This window comes from Phalacrocorax carbo, chromosome 19 (assembly GCF_963921805.1).
Source record: "Phalacrocorax carbo chromosome 19, bPhaCar2.1, whole genome shotgun sequence".
In the NCBI taxonomy this organism is placed as follows: domain Eukaryota; kingdom Metazoa; phylum Chordata; class Aves; order Suliformes; family Phalacrocoracidae; genus Phalacrocorax; species Phalacrocorax carbo.
The window spans coordinates 1,773,403-1,793,029 of record NC_087531.1 but is presented as its reverse complement, the minus strand read 5'-3'; the positions used below and the strand labels follow the sequence as shown (position 1 = coordinate 1,793,029).

The window sequence follows — 19,627 nt, the reverse complement described above, 5'->3', positions numbered from 1 at the left end:
GGGGCCGTTCGAAGGGTTGAACCGACTCTCTGCGGGACGAGCGGTGCCGCCGCCGCGCTCCGCCCCCCGCCCCCCGCCCAGCCCGGCGGCAGCGGCCGGTCGAACTACAACTCCCATGATGCCCTTGCGCGTCCCGCCATTTCCCATCAGCGCCTCGGACTCCATGTCCCGTCGGCCCCCGCGCGGCGCTCCTCGCCCCCGCCCCGCCCCTCCCTCCCTCCCGCCCGTGTTGTCGCGGCGGCCCTGAGATGGCGGCGGTGGCGGCGGGCGCGTCGGGCTCGGCGGCCGGCGCGGCCCCTCAGCAGCAACCGCCGCCTCAGCAGCAGCCGCAGCCGGCGGCGGGTGGCGCGGCGGGGTCCGGGGAGGCGGGCGGTGGAGGCGGCGGGGGGGCCGGCGGCGGAGGAGGCGGCGGTGGAGGTGGCGGCGGTGGCGGCGGTGGCGGCGGCGCTGGGCCCGCACCCGGGTCGGGGTCGGGCGGCGGCGCGGCCGGGGGGGAGTCGTGGTACCTGGCGCTGCTGGGCCTGGCCGAGCACTTCCGCACGTCGAGCCCGCCCAAGGTGCGGCTCTGCGTGCACTGCCTGCAGGCCGTCCTGCCCCGCAAGCCCCCGGCCCGCATGGAGGCCCGCACCCACCTCCAGCTCGGCTCCGTCCTCTACCACCACACCCGCAACGGCGACCAAGCCCGCGGGCACCTGGAGAAGGCGGTGAGCGCCGGGGGAGGGCGGCTTGGGGGGGGTCCTGTCAGCGGGGCCGGCCTGTGGTGGTTGCAGACTAACCCGCTGTCTTCTCTTGCAGTGGTTGATATCCCAGCAAGTATCCTTTTCCTGGCTTCCCCGGGCGAGGAGCGTGGCTGCCCGGCCACCTCGCTCCTGCAGCGAGGAGGACAGCAAAACATCCCCGCAGAGAGCGCCTGGCCCTGGGGATGGGGATTTAGCTGGTATTTTTAATCTAATTCCGTGGTTGTGGGCCACTTTCTTAACACGTATGTACTGTAAAGGGGGTTTTTTTGGATGTCAGAGTGTTGCTGCGTTCCAGACGGTGTTTAATATTTACTTAACTCTGATGCTGCTAGATTCCCCAGTTTGAAGATGTTAAGTTTGAGGCAGCCAGCCTTCTGTCCGAGCTGTATTGTCAGGAGGTGAGTGCGCTGAGACTGCTTCAGAAATTGCCGGTTGTCCTGGGGCTGCAGGGCTGCGTTTCATTGGAGTGCCTTTGGTCTTGGAGCGATGTATCGCTGTTAATAACAGGATTTATGAAACTTTTCGAGGTCAGCTGCAACATAAATGTAGAGTACTAAAGCGTGAGCCTTAAAAGACTTGTGGTCTTTCTTATTGTGAAAGTTGCTGCTGGAATTGCAATGCGGGTCTTGCACAGCAAAGGAAGTTTACTTGGCCAAAGTATTTCTTTAGCCCTCATTTAGACAAAGACAGGCTAATTCGGGGGGAGGGAGGGAAGTAGACTGTTTTCCTCAGGCTTTTGTTGCGGACCTAGGCTATTTTTGTTCTTTTTCTCCAGAAAGGCCTTACTTAGCCTTTACTTTCACTAAAGCAAATGTTTGGCTTTTTTCATACACGCGGGGGAAAAAAACGCATGTTATAATAGCGGCCAAAGGAGTTAAATAGGTGATGCTTTTGAACTGACTTTGAGTAGAGCATAGATGTGTGGGCCTGTGTGTTAAATACTTGGTTTTCTTGCTTTTCCATGTTTTAAGTTTCCTGACCTATGAGACCTTAGTGAGGGATCAACACAGAATGCAACTAGTTTAAAAGTTATTATTGTCAGTGATGAAGGTCCCAGTAGCCTGTTTTTTACGTTGACTGGAGCGCATGTTTCTGTTTCAGAATTCAGTGGATACAGCAAAACCTCTGTTACGCAAAGCCATTCAGATTTCACAGCAGACTCCGTACTGGCACTGTAGATTGCTTTTTCAACTTGCAGTAAGTGATTTATATTGATAGCTGTGTTACTGTAGCACTGTGATTTGAAGAAATGTCTGAAAAATAGCTGTATTCTTCTTAAAAAGAGCTTGGATGCCTTCCCCCCCTCCCCCAGTCATTGCTGTTAATGGAGGGACAAAAGAGGAAAAGGTGATGCTATAAAGTAACAATACTTTGGCAGACTATGGATTGGATCAAGGCTTGTTTTTTACCTGCTGAGAGCAGCGAGGATCATCCTCTGGGCACTAGTAACACACAGCTTCAGAGGTGGAGCGAAATAAAATCCACCTTATGGCTTGCAGTAAGGGCAAATATTCTCTTCAAGCCTGCTGGAATTGGAGCTTGCCAACCTGAAGTGTTCGTTTGATTATTTTCAACCTAATTAGCCCACAGAGCAGAACTGGGATGGGGAAAGCAGCTGGCGCAGAGGCCTCCAAGCAAAGTTACTCTTCCTGTTCTGTAGCACGCCCTCAGTGGGGCCACAGCTGCACAGGTTGGACAGTCTTCGCTTCTAGGAATAAACCGGTGCATGTTGGAATTTGCAGCATTTAACGTTTGTTACAGCCTTAGCCACGTAACCACGCTTGAAGTGCTGATTTTCCTGAGCCATCCAATGCGCTAGGTGGGGAGCACTTCCAGAAGGTTAACTGATCAGTGCGAGGAGCCCATTACTGCTGAAGGACTCCCCTTATTTTTCCAGGTTATGCCTCTCCTCTGTTCCTGAAGAGCCTCGAGGTGTTTACCACGAGAGTTGAGGGAGTTAATTGCTCTTTACAGGTAGTCTGCAGCAGAGAGCTAGTTAGGAGGCAATTTTGTCTCTGAAGACTGTCTTAATAGTCACCTCTACTTGTCTTTTTGCCCATCCTGATGAGCTTAAACAAGCAGACCAGCTTCGTTTAGGAGGAATTGCTGAGCTCCTTTGTGTAGTTTTGGAGCAGTGAATTGTGGAGAGCCTTACTTTCCCATCGATTAAAGGACAAATGTTTACTTTGCAATGAGTTAATACCTGAGTACTCACAAGAAGCTTAGGCGTTTTACTCAGTGCCTTCCCCTGAACAGGATCTTACCTCCAAGCTTGACATTCTTTGCTGATTTCTCTTCTGTGCGGTATTTCCTTTCTGGCTTTTGCCTGACCACAGTGTGTGTCGTTGCCTCGGTGCCTGCTCTTCTACAGCTGTGTGGCTTTGTACCTGAGTTTGGAGGAGGTACAGAAGTCGGCAGGCAGGAGGGAGCGAGAGTGCTCTGGCGGCTGCATCATCCTCTCCCCGTCACCTGAAACGTACCTTGCAGACTTCCTCTGCTGCTCTTGCTGGAAAACACACTGTCATTCCAGTTATCCGGTGTAATGGTCCACAGTTATACTGGAGCTGTCGGGATCTGATCTGCACGTGATCTTAGTCAATCATAACAGCTTTGCGTGGTATGAAACTGGGCTGAGAAATTTTCTTTGAAATGTTACAGACTTTTTGTGGAGAACGCCAGGTGTTCCTGGAAAATGAGTCTAAAATCAGATGATACATTTAACAAGTACCAATTTAGCACTTGTCAGGTGTAAAGCACAGAAGTAATTACATTTTAAAAACCTGCTAATTAGGTTCACAGAGAAAGTGCTGAGCTCTTACGGCCTTTTTTTATTTCAGCAACTACATACGCTTGAAAAAGACTTAGTATCTGCATGTGACCTTCTCGGAGTTGGAGCAGAATACGCTCGGGTGGTAGGGTCAGAGTATACCAGGTGAGTTCACTAGACTTTTTTCCCTTCCCAGAGAAAATATCTTGGTTTCCTCTATGTTTTATTTAGAGATATTCTAGTATTGTTTAGAGATGTGGGGTTTACAGGCAAGCCAATATTTCTGAGTGTTCTCTTAGATCTGGAGTTTCTCCAGCTCTCTCCTTGTTCTGTTAAAATTGATAACGTCCACTAGGACTCTGGAGAGTCTTTTTTTCTTTCAGAATGAGTTTTGTTTATTATCTTTATCAGCAAGCTTTCCCAGTAGCCTGTTTTGGCCTTAAACTGTTGTAACTGCAACTGCCCAAAGCTTCGATACCTACCTGAGGGGCTGGGATTTTGATTCCTGGTGCTAGGATTCCTTCTAGCTTTTAAATGCGCTTTCTGCGGCAGGTTCCTTAGCACTGTGTTGTCTATTGTCTTTGAGGGCGAGAATGGCAGATACCATTTTTTTTCAGGGTTTTTATATGCAATTATGGTTTGGGCAACCGTTTTGAGTGTGACATCATTTTGTTTCGTTTCAGAGCACTGTTTCTGCTAAGCAAGGGGATGGTGAGTTGGCTGTACTTTTAAAATAAACTATTTCCTCGTTTAATTAGTCTAATGCAAGTTACAGAGCAATAGAACGTAACCCGCCTGAACATTGGTTATTTGTTTTAAGGTATCTGGCACGCTTATCTGTGCCTCATATGTTGTTTTATTCATCTGAGCAAGCACAGCTTTGAAATATGCCTGGGATAAGCCTTAAGCCTGCAGGATTCTTATGAATAGGTTTGGCTTTTTTTTTCTCCTTTATTAATTGCGGCAAGTAATTTTCTGGAAGGAAAAAGGATAACTGCAAATTGTCACTGGAGCCCTTGTAATTAGGGATGAAAAATCTGGTTGTGTGAAAAGGCTGGTGCTCTTGCAGTGAGATGCCTTTGAGCCTGTTTTTGTTTTAAATAATAGATCAACGTACCTGGGGCTCTTCTGCGGTTCTCTGAGTGTTTAAACTATTTAGCACAAAAATAATGAATTTTTCTTTTAAATTATAGCTCCTTCTAATGGAACGAAAGCTGCAGGAGGTGCACCCTCTCCTTACCCTTTGCGGGCAGATAGTTGAAAACTGGCAAGGAAACCCCATCCAGAAAGAGTCGTTACGCGTCTTCTTCTTAGTCCTGCAGGTCACGCATTACCTGGATGCTGGGCAGGTGCGTGCAAGTTGTGCTTCTTACAGCTCCCGTGCTGCGAGAACTGGGGGAAGAGGGAGCGCGGCTCAAAAGTAGATGGTTGTTACACTGAGGTGATTCTGGGGTTTGTTTTTTTTTTTTGCTGTGCCGTGCTTTTTGTTAATGAAACTTAATTTCTATAGATATTAGTCACAGATGAAATGAGGAGTGAAGAAATTACATTCGTTTCTTCTTCCCCGAGGAAAGGCTTGCTGTGGTATGCCTATAACCATGGCGGCCGCTCTTGCTTCCGAGTAATCTTGGTGGAGAGAACGGGCTTCGCGTGTGACTTTGGAAAGCATTTTGAGTGCCTGTTGGTCGTACACGCGAATGTGAAGGGCTGATTCCTGTTAATCCTGGAACAGGCCTAAAGTAGTCATTTTTCTGTCGTGCTGGTGGTGTGGTTTGTACATGAACTAACTTCCTGAATGTGGGGATTATTTATTGCCTGGCAGGTTTTCCCAACTAAGTGAATGTGCAAGCATCTGGGCTGCAGCAGCTCTGTCTGATGTGAATCATCTTTTGCAGGTGAAAAGCGTGAAGCCATGCCTGAAGCAGCTTCAGCAGTGCATCCAGACCATCTCCACGCTGCACGACGATGAAATTCTGCCCAGCAACCCCGCTGATCTCTTCCACTGGCTGCCCAAGGAGCACATGTGTGTGCTCGTCTACTTGGTGAGAAGCTCCGTTCTACTGAGCGTATATTGCTAATTAACGAGGAATTGGTTAAAAATCACTTGGAGTCAGCAGCGATAGATTCTGCAGCCCATATGCTGCTTTACCTTACACTGACAGTTTAATTCTGCTGCAGCATCTGTGAGACTATTGCTTTCGGTGATGTCAGTGTTTGAAGAGACTGTGCAAGAAGTCTGGAAACTGGCATGTAACTTTATTAATATCCAAGCCAAGCAGAATCAGATTAACTCACAACGAAGTAGAGTTATGTTAGCTTATTTTTACCAAGAGGGTGTCAGTCTCGACTTCAAACTCTTAAAACTAGTCGCCCCACTTCTTGAGTATGGTTATCGTCCTGAATGATGTCAAGATTTAGTTTAAAAAGCTGGTGACTGAGGAGTTGGGTGAACTCCCAGACCTTCCCACTTTGCGAAGATAATTTTTTTGCAATCTTTCCTGTGTTTTCCGGTAGGTGACGGTGATGCATTCCATGCAAGCAGGGTACCTGGAGAAGGCTCAGAAGTACACAGACAAAGCACTCATGCAGCTAGAGAAGCTAAAAAGTAAGGATACGGATTATAATTTAGCTGACGGCTGCAGGATTCTGTTATGTGTTGCTAATTTAAATTAAAAAAACTAACCAAAACCACAGCAGCCTTATTTAGCTCACTGGGACAGCCTGCTGCCAGTCAGTTTCTGCTGCACCAAAGAACTTTGCTCTGGTTTAAAACTGGATTGTTACTTTGAATACAGAAACCAAGGTTTTGGGGGTTTTATTATTGTAACTCAATAAATGGGGCTGCAAATACGTGCATTTTCATGCTCCCTTTCTGATTGTCCCTGTATTTGGTTATGCAAGTCCTTGGTTCTCTAAAACAAGCATGTGTTCCCAAGAAGTGTTTCCTTAGCTGGTTCCCAGACTCCCACTCCTGACGTTTCAGAGCATCGTGGTTTTGCGGGTGTGATGTGGAGTTTTGGGGTGGGTTTTTTTGTTTGTCATTTAAACCTGTGCCACCCTTCCTGTGGCGCGTGGAAGAGGAGCTGGGCAGTACGCCGACTCTTCTGGCACGGGTGGTCCAGCCAGAGGCTCTGGGGAGATCTAAAGTCCTGCTGAACCACCTGCAGCTGAGGAAGCTGGCTAGGTGCGGGGGAAGCTGCGTGATTACGGTGTTAATATGTCTTAACTTCTCTCACTGAGTTACTTTTCCCTCCAGTGTTGGACTGCAGTCCGATCTTGTCATCTTTCCAAGTTATTTTGTTGGAACACATCATCATGTGTCGGCTTGTCACGGGACACAAAGCCACAGCGTTGCAGGAGGTAAAAAGGGGTTTAGAGCATTTCCCTAGTTGGGGATATACGCAGGGATAGCTTTAAAATGTGGGAATTTTGGTTTTGAGGAAAATACTTGGGCTCAGATGGGTATTCCACAAGTGCTAAACTACTAACAGATACAGTCAGGCCCGACGGTGCTCAGGATACCACAGCCTGGAAGCCGAGGAATTAGTCTCCCTCTTAAGTATTTTACTTGAGAACATGTTGGAGTTGCTCCATGGGGTCAACAGTAATCGATCAGTGGCTACAATGGGCGCCTTCCCGATTGTACTTTGCAGCCCGACCCTGGTGTCTTTTCCCTTTCCCTCAGATTCATGACTGAGAGTGGCTCTTAACTCTTCCTCTCAGCATTCCTTGGATAAAAGAAATACTCTTACCCAAGTATTTCTCAGTTTCTAAGGTTCCCTGCCTTTCTGCCCTTTCTTCTTCCTACATAGTGTGGGGGAAGGAAGAGAGCACTGGTGTTCTCTAATGCAAGAACTGTGCTTTTTCTCCATTCTCACAGTCATTTTTAAATCCTGTTCATCCATCCCTTATTTATAGGACACACTGCTGTATCATCTCAACCTCTGCTGTCAGCCTTCTCATGAACGTACTCGGGGGTGGGGGGAAATTTAGCCAGCTAAAAGAATAATCATTGGTTCTGGCTCATAAAGCTCATCACAAGCACATACCCTGTGGAAGATTTTGCATCCAGCTTTTCTGTTGCGTGCCAGCTCAAATTCTGAGCGTGTCAGGAGAGATCTGGGGCTTGGTTTGCAGGTGGTGCCACCATATGGCGGAGCTGCTGCAAAGCAAAGAATTCAGAACCAGTTTGAGTGCGCGTCTGTGTGGGAGGAGGGTGTGTGGAGCAGCGCGCGTACCTTGGCTCGAGGCGAGCCTAGCCTCCGCTTTTACCTAGGAGCGTGACGTGGGATTCGAGAACCAATCACTGGGATGTACTTAATGACATGTATGATGCAAGTAGATGGATTTAGAGCATAAAATGAAACTGAGAAAAAGTATCTTAAAATACTGTTTTTTTTCTAACAGATTTCGCAAGTCTGTCAGCTCTGCCAGCAGTCTCCCAGACTGTTTTCTAATCACGCCGCCCAGCTGCACACTCTATTAGTAAGTCTCTACGATTACCGGTAAAGTTTTGACTCTTTGGAAGACCGTACCCAAGACTCATCACCAGTAACTAATGAGAACATGGTGAGGCAGGCAGTAAGATTCTCCTGCTGAGGAATGGGGTCTGCGCTATCGATTGCCAGCCCTGCTGTGGGGGCTCACACCCGCTGTTATTTGAGCCTGTCAAAGGCTTAAATCCCTCTTTAAAATAAGGGATGTGTAGCACAATAGTTAGCGTGCACATTTGAGACGGTGTGGTGTGGGAATGGTAAGGGGAAGAACTTGTGTAGCATTGCTGTTTGAGTATTATAAAAAATTAAGGGAGTTTTCTTAGATAAATGGGGTGTTTTTAGAGGACTTTGGGTAGAAGTTGCTTATTTTTCCCAGACCCAGGCAAAACTAAGACTTGTTGGTTACTTCTTTCCCCGCCGGTATCCTGAGATGTCTCTGGGTTTGCGTGTGCCTTTCTTCTTTGCGTTCTCAGCTTGCCAGAATTGTGTTAAGTGTTACCTTAGAAATCTCATGTCTTCTCCAGGGGCTCTACTGCATTTCTGTTAACTGCATGGACAATGCAGAAGCACAATTTACTACAGCACTGAGGGTAAGATTCTTCTTCCCGAATTATTTACTGTGGATGTTCAGTGTGGAAATGGGCTTGTTGCAATTGTTGTGTGGGTCACCGAACAGTTGAGGTTGGAAGGGAAATCTGGAGATCATCCGTGTTAGTTGTACGAGTTCATTTCTTTTTCTATGCCGATCGCAATTCGGGTCAGGAGGACTTACTAATAGCAAAATAAATCTGTGATTTATATGGGGTGAGCAAATTTGGGGTTAGATGCTGAAGTATTTGACTGCGCTGTTGGTATTTTGTTTATTTTAGCTCACTACACATCAAGAACTGTGGGCGTTCATTGTGACAAACTTAGCCAGCGTGTACATCAGGGAAGGCAACCGGCATCAAGAGGTAAGCTGGGTTTCTGATTGTCGTTCTAAAAGTCAGCACTTTCTTGGAGAGAAAGCTACCGCTGTGCTTGGGCTGCTCTTTATTTGTGAGCATTTCTGCAAAGCAGTGCCTTCTCTGGCAGCCAGGCAACTCCTTCATCAGGGTGGTGTCAGTTATCGGTGAAGAGCCGGCGGTACCCGCTGCCCCAGCCGCAGAGCGCCGAGGCAGAGTGTTCCGGGTCGGAGGCGGAATTCTCTGCAGCACCGGGAGGGCAGGCTTCCCCGCGTGAAGCGTGTGGTTAACTCCGGCATCTTGACTCAGCCTGTTTTGCCGCAGTTTCCATCTGCGTTAGGGGGTTTATTAGACTACATAAAACCTAGAAAGATTTAACTAAACATCCGGAAATAGGTGCGTGCACGTGTGTGTGTTCGTTTTGCCATATTAATACAAAAATTCAGCTGTGTGCGCTCCTTCAGTGACGTGTCTGATGCCTCGGTTGTAACTTCTCAGAGATGTGCTTGCAGGTTTCTTGAGCTGCAAATGAACTTTTCACCAAGCGCACGGTTAAAAAGCTTAGAGAACAAAGGTATAATTTAAAAAGGAAGGTTTTTTTTTTTTTCTTAGTTGATTTCTGGTTTTAATTAAATAGCAAATCTGGTAGAGCACTCATTTGGGTCTTGAACAGCTCAGGTACGACAGCTAAAAGTTTCCTGAGGAAATATTAGCGTTGTATAGAAAGCTCTCTAAAGCCTGAAAAACGTATTTTGTATAAAACTTGATTTTAGGATCAAAATGGGCATAAAAGCTCCTGCTGTTGGAACGTCTGTGCTATTATCTGACGAGTACAAGTGAACTTGAGTGTGTTCGTGGTGACTTGCACCGTTTTGATTTGATGTTTTCATAGGAAGTGCGCGCTTGCTGCCAGTACTGTAAGCCTGTATGTGCGAGAAACACTGATTCTCTTTCTTTTCCCCTTCACTTTGTAGCTCTACAGCTTATTGGAAAGGATAAATCCAGACCATAATTTTCCTGTGAGGTGAGAATTCCAGAAACTACTTCCATGCTGATGTTGTATTGGTGATGGTAACACTGGGTTTGTAGCAGGCTTTTTTTAAAGAAAACCAAAATAATCAACTCCTTTTCAAGGCAGAAGTTCTGACTGTGCATTAAATATAATGTTCTGTTTGGAGCTGTGATTATTAGGCAAATTCCTAGAAATCTGTCTGTAATGCATTTAGTCACTGCACAACGCCCAGGTTTCAGCGCATTGCTTTGCCCGCAGCTCTCACTGTCTTCGAGCAGCAGCTTTCTACATCCGAGGTCTGTTCTCCTTCTTCCAAGGAAGATACAATGAGGCAAAGTGAGTATAAATCGGGGCGTTTGGAAGGTGGGGAGGGGGAGGGGAAGGAGAAACGAAATCTTTTTTTAAGAGAAAAATGAAAACCCCGAGGCCTTGCTTTCAGACCTGCTAGATCTTCTCCCTGTGGGTTTAGTCAACCTTTGGCTTTTTACTTGGGGCAAACCACCATGAAACTGTTTGGTTTGGATCACTTTAGTTCTGAATGCCACTAGTCGTACTTGTGCACACATGAAACAAAAGCTTTTCAAAGGAGGACCTGTATTATCGTCGTTTTTGCTAAATGGAATGTGAGGTTTGGGAATTAAGTGCTTTGTTTAAGGTCACCTGCAGCACACAGTTATTCCTCAGGGTTAATATTTGCCAGTTGGATTAATCCAGTTCTTAGTGATATTTCTCACGTACTGGAGGGAAAGTGGAGTCTTTAAAACGCTTTACTTTTGCTCTGTTTTGGTAGACGATTTTTGCGAGAGACACTGAAAATGTCAAATGCGGAAGACTTGAATCGATTAACGGCATGTTCTCTCGTCCTCCTGGGTCATATATTCTATGTGTTAGGGAATCACAGGGTAAGGCTTCGCTGTCTCCGGTACTCCCGTGTAAACGTTTGACTTGTCGTTTGCCAAAGAAAATCAGGATGTTTTGTGAAATAAATCTTATTTTAAGAATGCTTCTGTATTGGTATCCCACTAAAAGTTGTCAGCTTGTTGATTTAGGTAATTCTGGAGCTGTAATTTGCACGTTCATAACACTTTAACAAAGTAGCTGTGTTTAAAGCCTGTTCTAGAAGTGTTTCTCTAATGCCTGAAATCACTTGAAAAAAAGGAGCTGAATAAAGGACAAATAACATCATTCAACTGGATTGTTTTGGAGGGAATTGTGGGTACAAGCTCCTTAATTCTCACCATATGCCAGAATGCATGAAATATTTCTATTATCTTGCCCAACGTAGACGCCATAATTGCTAGGACAGAGAGAAATTCCAGACAGCTTTAGAGGGTGCATTTGGGTTATTTATTGTCCCGTGAAGCGCTTTGACTTCTTGGCTAGAGCATGGCAGCAATTAAAGTAGACAAATTCTTTGTCACAAATTTAACATCTCTGTCGTGTATTTGCAAGGGGAAAAAGAAAATACCCATTTTATTTTGGTGTCTGCTCTTCACCAGGAAAGTAATAATATGGTAGTACCGGCCATGCAGCTTGCAAGCAAGATACCAGATATGTCTGTGCAGCTGTGGTCTTCAGCTCTGTTGAGAGGTAAGTTAGGAAAAGGTCTTGTACTTAAAAACGCGGCGAAGAGCCCGTCGCTGCTGACTGGGGAGGGGCAGGGGGGTGCATGCCAGTGCCAGCGCTCGCCCAGAGGCCGCCTGGGTTTACAGAACACCGCCAGCAGTGCCAGGTGGTCCTTCCCGTTACCGACCTGCAGCCCCGCCGGCACCCTCTTTGGCCGCAGCTCTGGCACTGCTGTCAGACGCTCCGGTCGGTGTTTTGTTGGGGCTCTACGATGCCCGGGGTGAGAAGGCCCTGCGGAGCTCCAGCAGCCCCGGGTAGCTGGTGCGAGGCAGCAGTCGGGTTTCTCCTGCTGTGGCTGTAACTGGCGACCCTTCGGAAAGGGCTCGGGTTCGCGCCCGGGTAGCGTCTATTCTGCTGCTGCTTGGCTTTTTCCTTGACTGCAGTTCCAATTGTAGTAAACATTTGATTAAGTTTCACTTAAGCTTTGCTTCTGTGTATGGACTTTAATAAATATAAGAGACTATTATATCACTTCCTACATAAATATTGTTTAATCTGACTTACACAGGCCCCAGGATGCTTTGTTCAAATATTGACTAGCTTCTTGGCAGACCGTCAACATTAATGCTGGAATTGATTTGCTCTCACTAGAAAATAAAGCAGTAACTCTACCCTTTTTCCAAGAACTTACCCCGCAGCTTCAATTTAATATAAATTGTCATGTTTACTATAAGCACGGTGCTCTGCGTTGAGCAATGTGGGCCAGGCTTATTTTCTGCTTTGCTGTTGCCTTTGCTACAAAACCGCTTCCAGGCAATTGAAATACTTTTGCTTATTCATTTCCAAGTGGCGGTTCACGTACCAAACATGCCGATAGTACGATGATGATTCCGCTGTAGATGAAACAGAACCCCTGTGTTCAGCTGCCGTTGCCTCCGGTTGTATTCGCTATCCTGGGAACAGCGAGAGGCAGTTTCCGTTCTGCTTTGATTTTTCCAAGAGCTTCCCCTATAGAACAAATTACTTGCTCTTGGAGAAAAGGTGCTTGATGAGGAATAACAAAACGCAGCCACACGTTCATCGCTAGGTGCAGCGTTGCAGCCCCTGCCACGCTGTGCTGCTTGTAATTTTTAGCTGAAATCGTGTGATTCTGAGTAGGTTACCAGTCTTAAATCTGACTGAGCTACTACCTGTGAGGAAAACTCACAGAAAACAAGACACTATGATCGGCTTTGGGTGGATGCAAAGCAGCTTCTGTAGGGGCCCCCCCGCCACGCCCCACCCCCCCCCCCACCCCCCCAAAAAAAAGCAAGGATTCACTGAAGAAAAGGTGTTGCTTGACCTCTGAAAGGTGCGGTGTTGAATCGTGGGGCTGCAGTGAGAACCCGGCGAGTCGTTGCTGTTCCCACTAGGTGGAGCTGGAAACTAAAAAGACAAAACCACAAACTGCATAGGGGCTTTCACTGGAGTGAGGCATTTGCTTCCTCCTTTTACGGCTACTGTAATGTTATTTTTTTTTAATGGTTGAAAATCGAAACGACCCCAAATCCTGCAACATGCACCACCAATGCTATTGGAAAGGGAGGGCTTTGAGTTCCTCGTGTGCCTCTGCTTCTCCTAAAAGGTGTTTTCATTCAGAAATTATGACAACTTTGGTATATTGGCTGTTTAAATCAATTATTGGATTCATCAAATATAGGGAACGGTCTCTTTCACGTAAGAGAGCTGGTGAGTCGAAACCAAGTACGAACAGTGTTCCTTGGTGAGCACAACGATGCTCCTGTCTTTCAGACCTGAACAAAGCCTGTGGAAACGCCATGGATGCACACGAGGCAGCACAGATGCATCAGAACTTCTCACAACAGCTCCTCCAGGACCACATTGAAGCCTGCAGTCTTCCAGAACACAACCTAATCACGGTAAGCAATCTTCCGCTTGCAGTCAGGAGCGTTTTTCTGAGGCAAAACAATGTGCTTTGCTTTCGTTTACTATTCTTTTCTTCTGCTGAGTGCACGTCTCAGTAAGTTGCCAAAATTCAGTCTGCTTCCTAGTATTTAAACTGGGCTGATAACCGGAAAAGGAAGTGTGACCCAATTAATTAGTTCCTTTTTATAAAGGTTATTTGGTGGGTAAGGTCTGTCTGTCTTAGAAGTGTTTTCTTGGTACACCAGAACGTGTTTTAAATGGCTTCTGCAGGAGGGAGCCACTTCATTTTGGTGACAGCTATTAGTTCTGAAAGAAACTTGCCATGTTCTCAGGTTTTAATTTTAATGTTCAGGTCATCCAGTCTGCCGTGTCCTGGGGAATGCTTTGTTGTACGCTGCCAAAAGTACAGTTTCCACCAATACTTTAGCATTCCTAAGGTTTTTTTCCCCACTTAACTGGAAATTCAGATTTATAGATAATGTATCATTTGATGCCTGTATAGCCATTGCCTTAAGGGTGGAACTTTCTTTGGACCTCAAATATTGATGTCCTTCCTGTAAGAAAGGTTTTTAACACCATTTGAAAAATACGGAGTGCCTTCCTGAGCTGTAACTCAGCAAGCATAAAATAATTTACTGTTCTGGACTGAAATAATGTCCAATGGGAACGTGAGATGCCGCGAACTTGACATCATCTTCCCAACATTCCCTTTTGGGAAGGAGGAAAAAAGGCCCGTAGGACAACGCTGTTTGCTGACTTTGCTCGCAAAGGGATCCCGAGGCTTGTGAGGATGCAGGTGTTTGCGATGCAGCCCGCGTTGAGAGACCCCCATAGCCAGGCGCCCGTCTCCGCCCGTAAGCGCAGTCCATGGGCCGGGCACAGAGATGCGAGCCAGTGCTCCAGCCAACCTGACTTTGCCTGCTGTTGCTGGCCTTTGCATTATCTAAGCTGGATTAAAAATGTAGAGGGGGAAGAGGTTTAAGAAACAAATATCAAATGTGTCCGTTTCGGGAAGATTTTAATGAATGTGAGAGAGAAATTTATTAGAAATGAAATGGGTGAGAACCAGAGGCTTTATTTGCTCTGGGAGTGCTGTAGCTGCGGTTTATGCTGGGCTCAGACACATCTAAAGTCAGGTCCCTTGTTTGTGCCAGTCATGGTTTCCTGTCTTTGGACAGTCGGACGTTTGCCTGTAAGAGCAGGAAATGCTCTCACTTGACTGGCGTTGGCCCCGGATTTGGCACGGGGGTCAGCGAGGTTTGGAATGAGGGGCACGTGGAGCGGCTTCGAAAGAAACGCCGTTCAAGGGCTGGGAGCTCCACACGCGTAAACCAAAGTCAGACCTGAAACGCAACTTCCCGTGATGAAATCGTTAATCATCTCAGGGTAGCGAAGGTCTGTGTGGCGAGCGCCTTCCTCCGGCCTCGCCGCTGTTCCTCCCGTCCCCGGGCAGCGGCTGTAGGATTTTCATGCTGTTTGTTATCTTTCAGTGGACAGATGGACCACCTCCTGTACAGTTCCAGGCACAGAACGGACCCACCACCAGCCTGGCCAGTCTCCTGTGAAACAGAATAACTATCAGGACAGTGTGTTTAAAAGGAGAGAGAAAAAAAAAGAGGCCAAAAAAAGGAGAAAAAAATTCACGCAAAATCTTTTCTTCAAAGAGAAGGCAGCAAATTCCTCTTCTAGCGAGGGCCTTGTAGGAAACAGATTGCATAAAGACAACGTACATTTCATAGACTTGCAAAGTGAGAAGGGCATTTTAAGCTGCTTTTACATAATGTGTGTGAATATACAGCTAGCGTGTATATACCTACTGGTTTTAATCTGCTTTCCTCTTACTGAGAATTAAGGTTTAGTCCAAAGGACCCTTGTTCCTTAAATTGTTAGATACTTACTTTTTAAAAATTGTCACAGAAAATGAAGAGGACTCACGCAGTTTTGAATACCGATTGTATTCTAAATACTTCAACCTTCCCTGGAGTACGATGCATGCCAGTTTTAATGTTTTCTGCGCCCTTCCGCTCCTGGGAATAATTGGTTTAAATCACGATTGATCGTAGGGTGCCCTGAAGTTCTAAATCTACTTTCCGAGGTAACATTCTTTCCTTCTCGTTGTCGGCAAGTCGTTGCCAGCGCTGTTTGTGGCCTTGCAGTGAAGGTAAGGATGAGATGGGCGAGATGGGCGTTCTGACGGGCAGGGTGTTTGCGGCCGGGGGTGTGGCGGCGTCCTCGGGGCAGCCTCCAGGCTGAGCGGAGCCGACGTTGGGTGTTGTCAGAGGAGCAGGTTCCACCTCCCGGATTCAGGGGCGTGTGACAGTGCGCCACCGCTTCATCCCTGGGAGGGCCTCCCTTCCCTGTCCCTGCACCGATGTCCAGTCCCGCACAGGGTAAGGCAGAACCACAGCTCTCTCCGTCTCTGCTGCGTTGTCGTGATTTGTACGGCAGGAGGAAAGTTCTCGTTCTCCTGTGTGGTCCCTCTGTGGCCGAGCAACTGGGAAACGGCGTTTTGCATCTTTGCTGCAGCCTCACCAAGGGAAGGCAGCGTCTGTGCCTTAATGATTTTTAAGAGTGATTGAAGTCCGAGTTAAGCTAGGTGGTTAAAACTCAGACCCAGTATAAGCCAGAGGCTTATGATGAAAACTATAGTCTTGCCCTTGGCAAAACCTTAACATTTCCAAGCTTTTCCATGCTAGCTTTCCTGTTCTAGCTCAGTTCTTTGAATTCTTCAGCTGTGAATTCTCACTGCGTTTGCCTGTGCCTCTGCAGCTGTCCCAGAACAGGAGAGCCGAGGCCCAAGTTTGTTCTGCAGAAAACAGTATGAGAGTTGTTAATTCCATGAAGCATCAGCAGCTTTATAGCAAGGAGCTGTGCCAGTCTGTCGTAGCACCGTGTAAAGCTTGCGAGGTTCATGGGGTTGAATAAAGGTGTTTTCCTCTCTTGGTAGCTCTGCATATTTATCTCCCAACTTAAAAGGGGGAGGGAAGAGGAATCTGCTAGAAAAATTACTTGTGTAGGGCTTTCTGTGATTGCTTCTTGTTCTGAGACAGGAGGAGAATATTTTAGAGGAAATATTTGAACCCCTGAAACCTTTAGAACTTTTATTTTAGAAGGAATACTGTGAAATCTCTTTGATCATAGAGTGGTTTGGGTTGGAAGGGACCTTAAAGATCATCTCGTCCAACTCCCAGCGGTCATTCTTTTCCGAAGCCTTGTCCCCTGTCTAGCAGCGGCTCACAGAGACACTTTTCATAATTCAGACCCCTCCGTTTTTACCCCTGAATGATATTAAGGGGACAAGTCCTTGTCCAATTACCAAAATAGGATTTTATGTTTCCCCTACTGGATGGGCGATGCTGATTTCGGTCCTGTTCTCAGACACTTGCAGAAGCCATGTATATTTTAGGCCTTATTAAATCTCCAACAGTGAAAATATGGCCTCGATACAGGTATAGGGAGAGACTTATTGGTGGATTTGCAGGAAAAAAATTCAGTATTGTTTAAAGTCTCCCTTAGAACTCAAAAAACGGGAAAGAAGCCTGTAAGTTAGCGTACAGGGTGTTTGGAGGTACCAAATACAGGAAGAATCCAGGCAGATGGACCCTGCTCTGCTTCGCTTGCTCATGGAGACCATGTTCTGGGTCTGCCACGTGGCTCTCGCAGCCTCCTGTCCCCTCGAAGGCTTTGACTCACGGAGCCGACAGCCGGCTTGCGGCAGCATTCCTATGGAAGCTGCCAGGCTGGCAGCACCGGGGGCAGGAGCCCATCTCCACACCAGCACCTCGGTGGCGGTGCGCGGCCGCGGTCCCGGGTGAGCGGAGGTGGGCTCCCGCTCGCTCCGCTGCGGGGCTGAGGCAGCCAGGCTGTGCCGCAGGCGTCTGTTAGCGAGCGGAACCGCTCCTGCAGCTCAACAGGTGTCATGTTGCTTGGATTTTGATCAGGAATGTTCAGGTAAATCTCACCCTGGGAATATTGATACCCATGGACTATTTTTAAGTCTTTTCCATTATTTTTTGTGCATGGGAAGCAGAATGTTCCCTCCATAAGTTGCTGAGTTGCAGGAACTCAGTAGCTGTTTTTAAGCACCTAAATGCAATGGCCATTTTCTTGGCAGCGCTCTTGGTAGCTGAGGAATGACCAGTAACAGAAAAAGATGTACTTTAAAATCTGCTGGGAGTCCCACGCAGGTAACCCAAGCGTTCTCTCTTTTTGTCTGTCATCCAGTCTGAGGCTGTTAGTTAACCGATTACGTGCCCATGGCAACTATAATAAATTGCTTTAAACATTGGCCAAAAAAGAGCTGCTTCTACAAGGTAATACTAAGAAACGCCAATTCCAGAGAGCTGTGGTTTGGGCTGAGTTTAAGAAAAGCATTCTGCAGCACACAAGGTGTCCACCAGTGCCCGCTCAGGTAGCTGCATCTCCTGGCCTGGCCTTGCGGCTCGGGGACCTGCAGAGCTGGAGGTTGTGCTAAGGAGAGCGATTTGCAGGGGCAGATTTCTGGCCGCTCGTTGTCGGTACTCGTGCGCGAACCAGGCTGCTTTGTAGTTCAAATCCCTTGCCGCTCTGTTCTAGGGAGGGAAGGAAGTACTTGAGGGAAAGGCTGCCTGCTTGCTTCTGATGTAAGCGCGCTCAGGTTTTAACAGGAACCCTTTGCTAAATGTGGTCGCTGAACTTGTAATGCCAGGAAGAACAACCTGGGATTTCCCCGCCTGTGACAAGCCAGCTTCACCTGGGCTTTCCTTCGGTGCAGAACAGCCCTCGGCCGCGCTCCCCCACCGCCGTGGCGTTCAGAACTCTGCTCCGCTACCAGAGTCCTCTTCCCATCGCAGATTTTGAAAAATCATGTAAATTTGAACATAACTCGGTGATTTTTCTATCTCTAAAATTCAATGTACATTTGTTACAATGTACAGTGCTTTTTAACTACACTTGTATATTAAATTATTTAATAGTTTTTGCTTTTCAGTATCTTTTGTATGTAGCAGAGATTAAAAAAAGGACCTCGTTAACTGAAGTTCTTCCTAATTTTCGAATGCGTATGTAAAGTTGAACAGAAAACTAGAAGTTTACAGTTTACAGATAATGTTCTGTTAAGTGCTCGGTCTGTCTAACTTGATTTGAACAACATATTTTTAATCTTTCTTGTCCGATCGTTTAATTCTCTATAGAAACAAACATGAAGTCTTTTATGAACTTCTAAAAAAATTATTCTTCTAAAGATGTAATTTAGAGAACTTGTACAGTGTTTTTTCTCTAGTATTTTTAAAGGAGTAGCAAGAACTTACACAGAAGCATCTAATCACTGTTTTGTAGATAGTGTAAAAACTTATATATGTATAGAGAATGCAGTCTGAAGAAGTGTTTGCCTGTTGTATTTCATTTCCTACGGTATCAACATCAGAAAGGCCCACGTACACAGGAAGTCTAGATTTGGCAGCTGGGGACTTTAAAAAAAAAACCAAAAACAAAAATCATGAACGTCATCCCATACGTGCACTCACTGTGACACCACGAGCAAAAATTGACACTGATAAAATGTTAGGGCCTTAAGTTGCTGTGCTGCCTGTGGCCACACGGAGTTCAGCACAACCTGTTCCGTGTTCCTTCACTGCTTTAATTTTTATTCAGTTTTTCCAAATTCTCCAGAAAGTAAAATTGTGATAGGAGGAGCTCAGTAATGTCCCGTTTTACTTTAGAGATTACTGGCCTCTCCAAATCACGCCCAATAAACCCGTTTCCGTAACGTACAGCCATTCTTGCCACAGTGGCGAGCAGCGAGAAGGAAGTCGTGGCGGTGGTCGAGGCTGTACGGAACACTTGGAGAAATCAGGATGAAATAACGCCCGTCTGTGCTCTTCTACTGTCTGTCTTTGCGAGTGTATTTAATTGTTTCCTGCAGTGAACCTTTAAATGTTATGTCAGGTTTGTACAATGTATTGTTAAGTGTTTGTAGTTCTCCGTAAGTAGCAGGACGTGTACCTTCTGCCAGTGCTCCTTCCTGAAGCTGTAAATACAGTAACTCACGTAAAGAGAAGGAACCGGGGGCATTACTTTGTTGCCTTTGCTTCCTCTCGTTTTCTATATTAGAAGAATTTTTAAATAAAGTTTAATTTTACTTCTTCTAGCTGTTTGTAGAATACGAATTCCTTTAGTTGATCTGCGGGCAATCCTGC

The 19,627-nt window shown here is 46.6% G+C and overlaps 1 protein-coding gene across 1 annotated transcript; it reads left to right on the top strand.

The window, feature by feature from the left end:
- The first annotated feature begins 210 nt into the window (after positions 1 to 210).
- Positions 211 to 19,578, top strand: MAU2 (MAU2 sister chromatid cohesion factor). Its single transcript, XM_064469421.1, has 19 exons — positions 211 to 704; positions 796 to 813; positions 1,073 to 1,138; positions 1,842 to 1,937; positions 3,578 to 3,672; positions 4,191 to 4,218; positions 4,701 to 4,856; positions 5,403 to 5,549; positions 6,022 to 6,112; positions 6,764 to 6,867; positions 7,915 to 7,992; positions 8,528 to 8,593; positions 8,873 to 8,956; positions 9,922 to 9,971; positions 10,218 to 10,295; positions 10,750 to 10,861; positions 11,459 to 11,549; positions 13,317 to 13,444; positions 14,942 to 19,578. The coding sequence occupies exons 1-19, from the start codon at positions 249 to 251 to the stop codon at positions 15,014 to 15,016; spliced, it is 2,019 nt and encodes a 672-aa protein (XP_064325491.1). The 5' UTR covers positions 211 to 248; the 3' UTR covers positions 15,017 to 19,578.
- The last annotated feature ends 49 nt before the right edge of the window (positions 19,579 to 19,627 follow it).

Excerpts from the sequence above, each read along its gene's own strand:
- MAU2 (XM_064469421.1), top strand. The coding sequence starts at position 249 with ATGGCGGCGGTGGCGGCGGGCGCGTCGGGCTCGGCGGCCGGCGCGGCC. Across the intron at positions 10,296-10,749 it reads GGAAGATACAATGAGGCAAA|ACGATTTTTGCGAGAGACAC; the intron begins GTGAGTATAAAT and ends CTGTTTTGGTAG. Across the intron at positions 11,550-13,316 it reads GTCTTCAGCTCTGTTGAGAG|ACCTGAACAAAGCCTGTGGA; the intron begins GTAAGTTAGGAA and ends CCTGTCTTTCAG.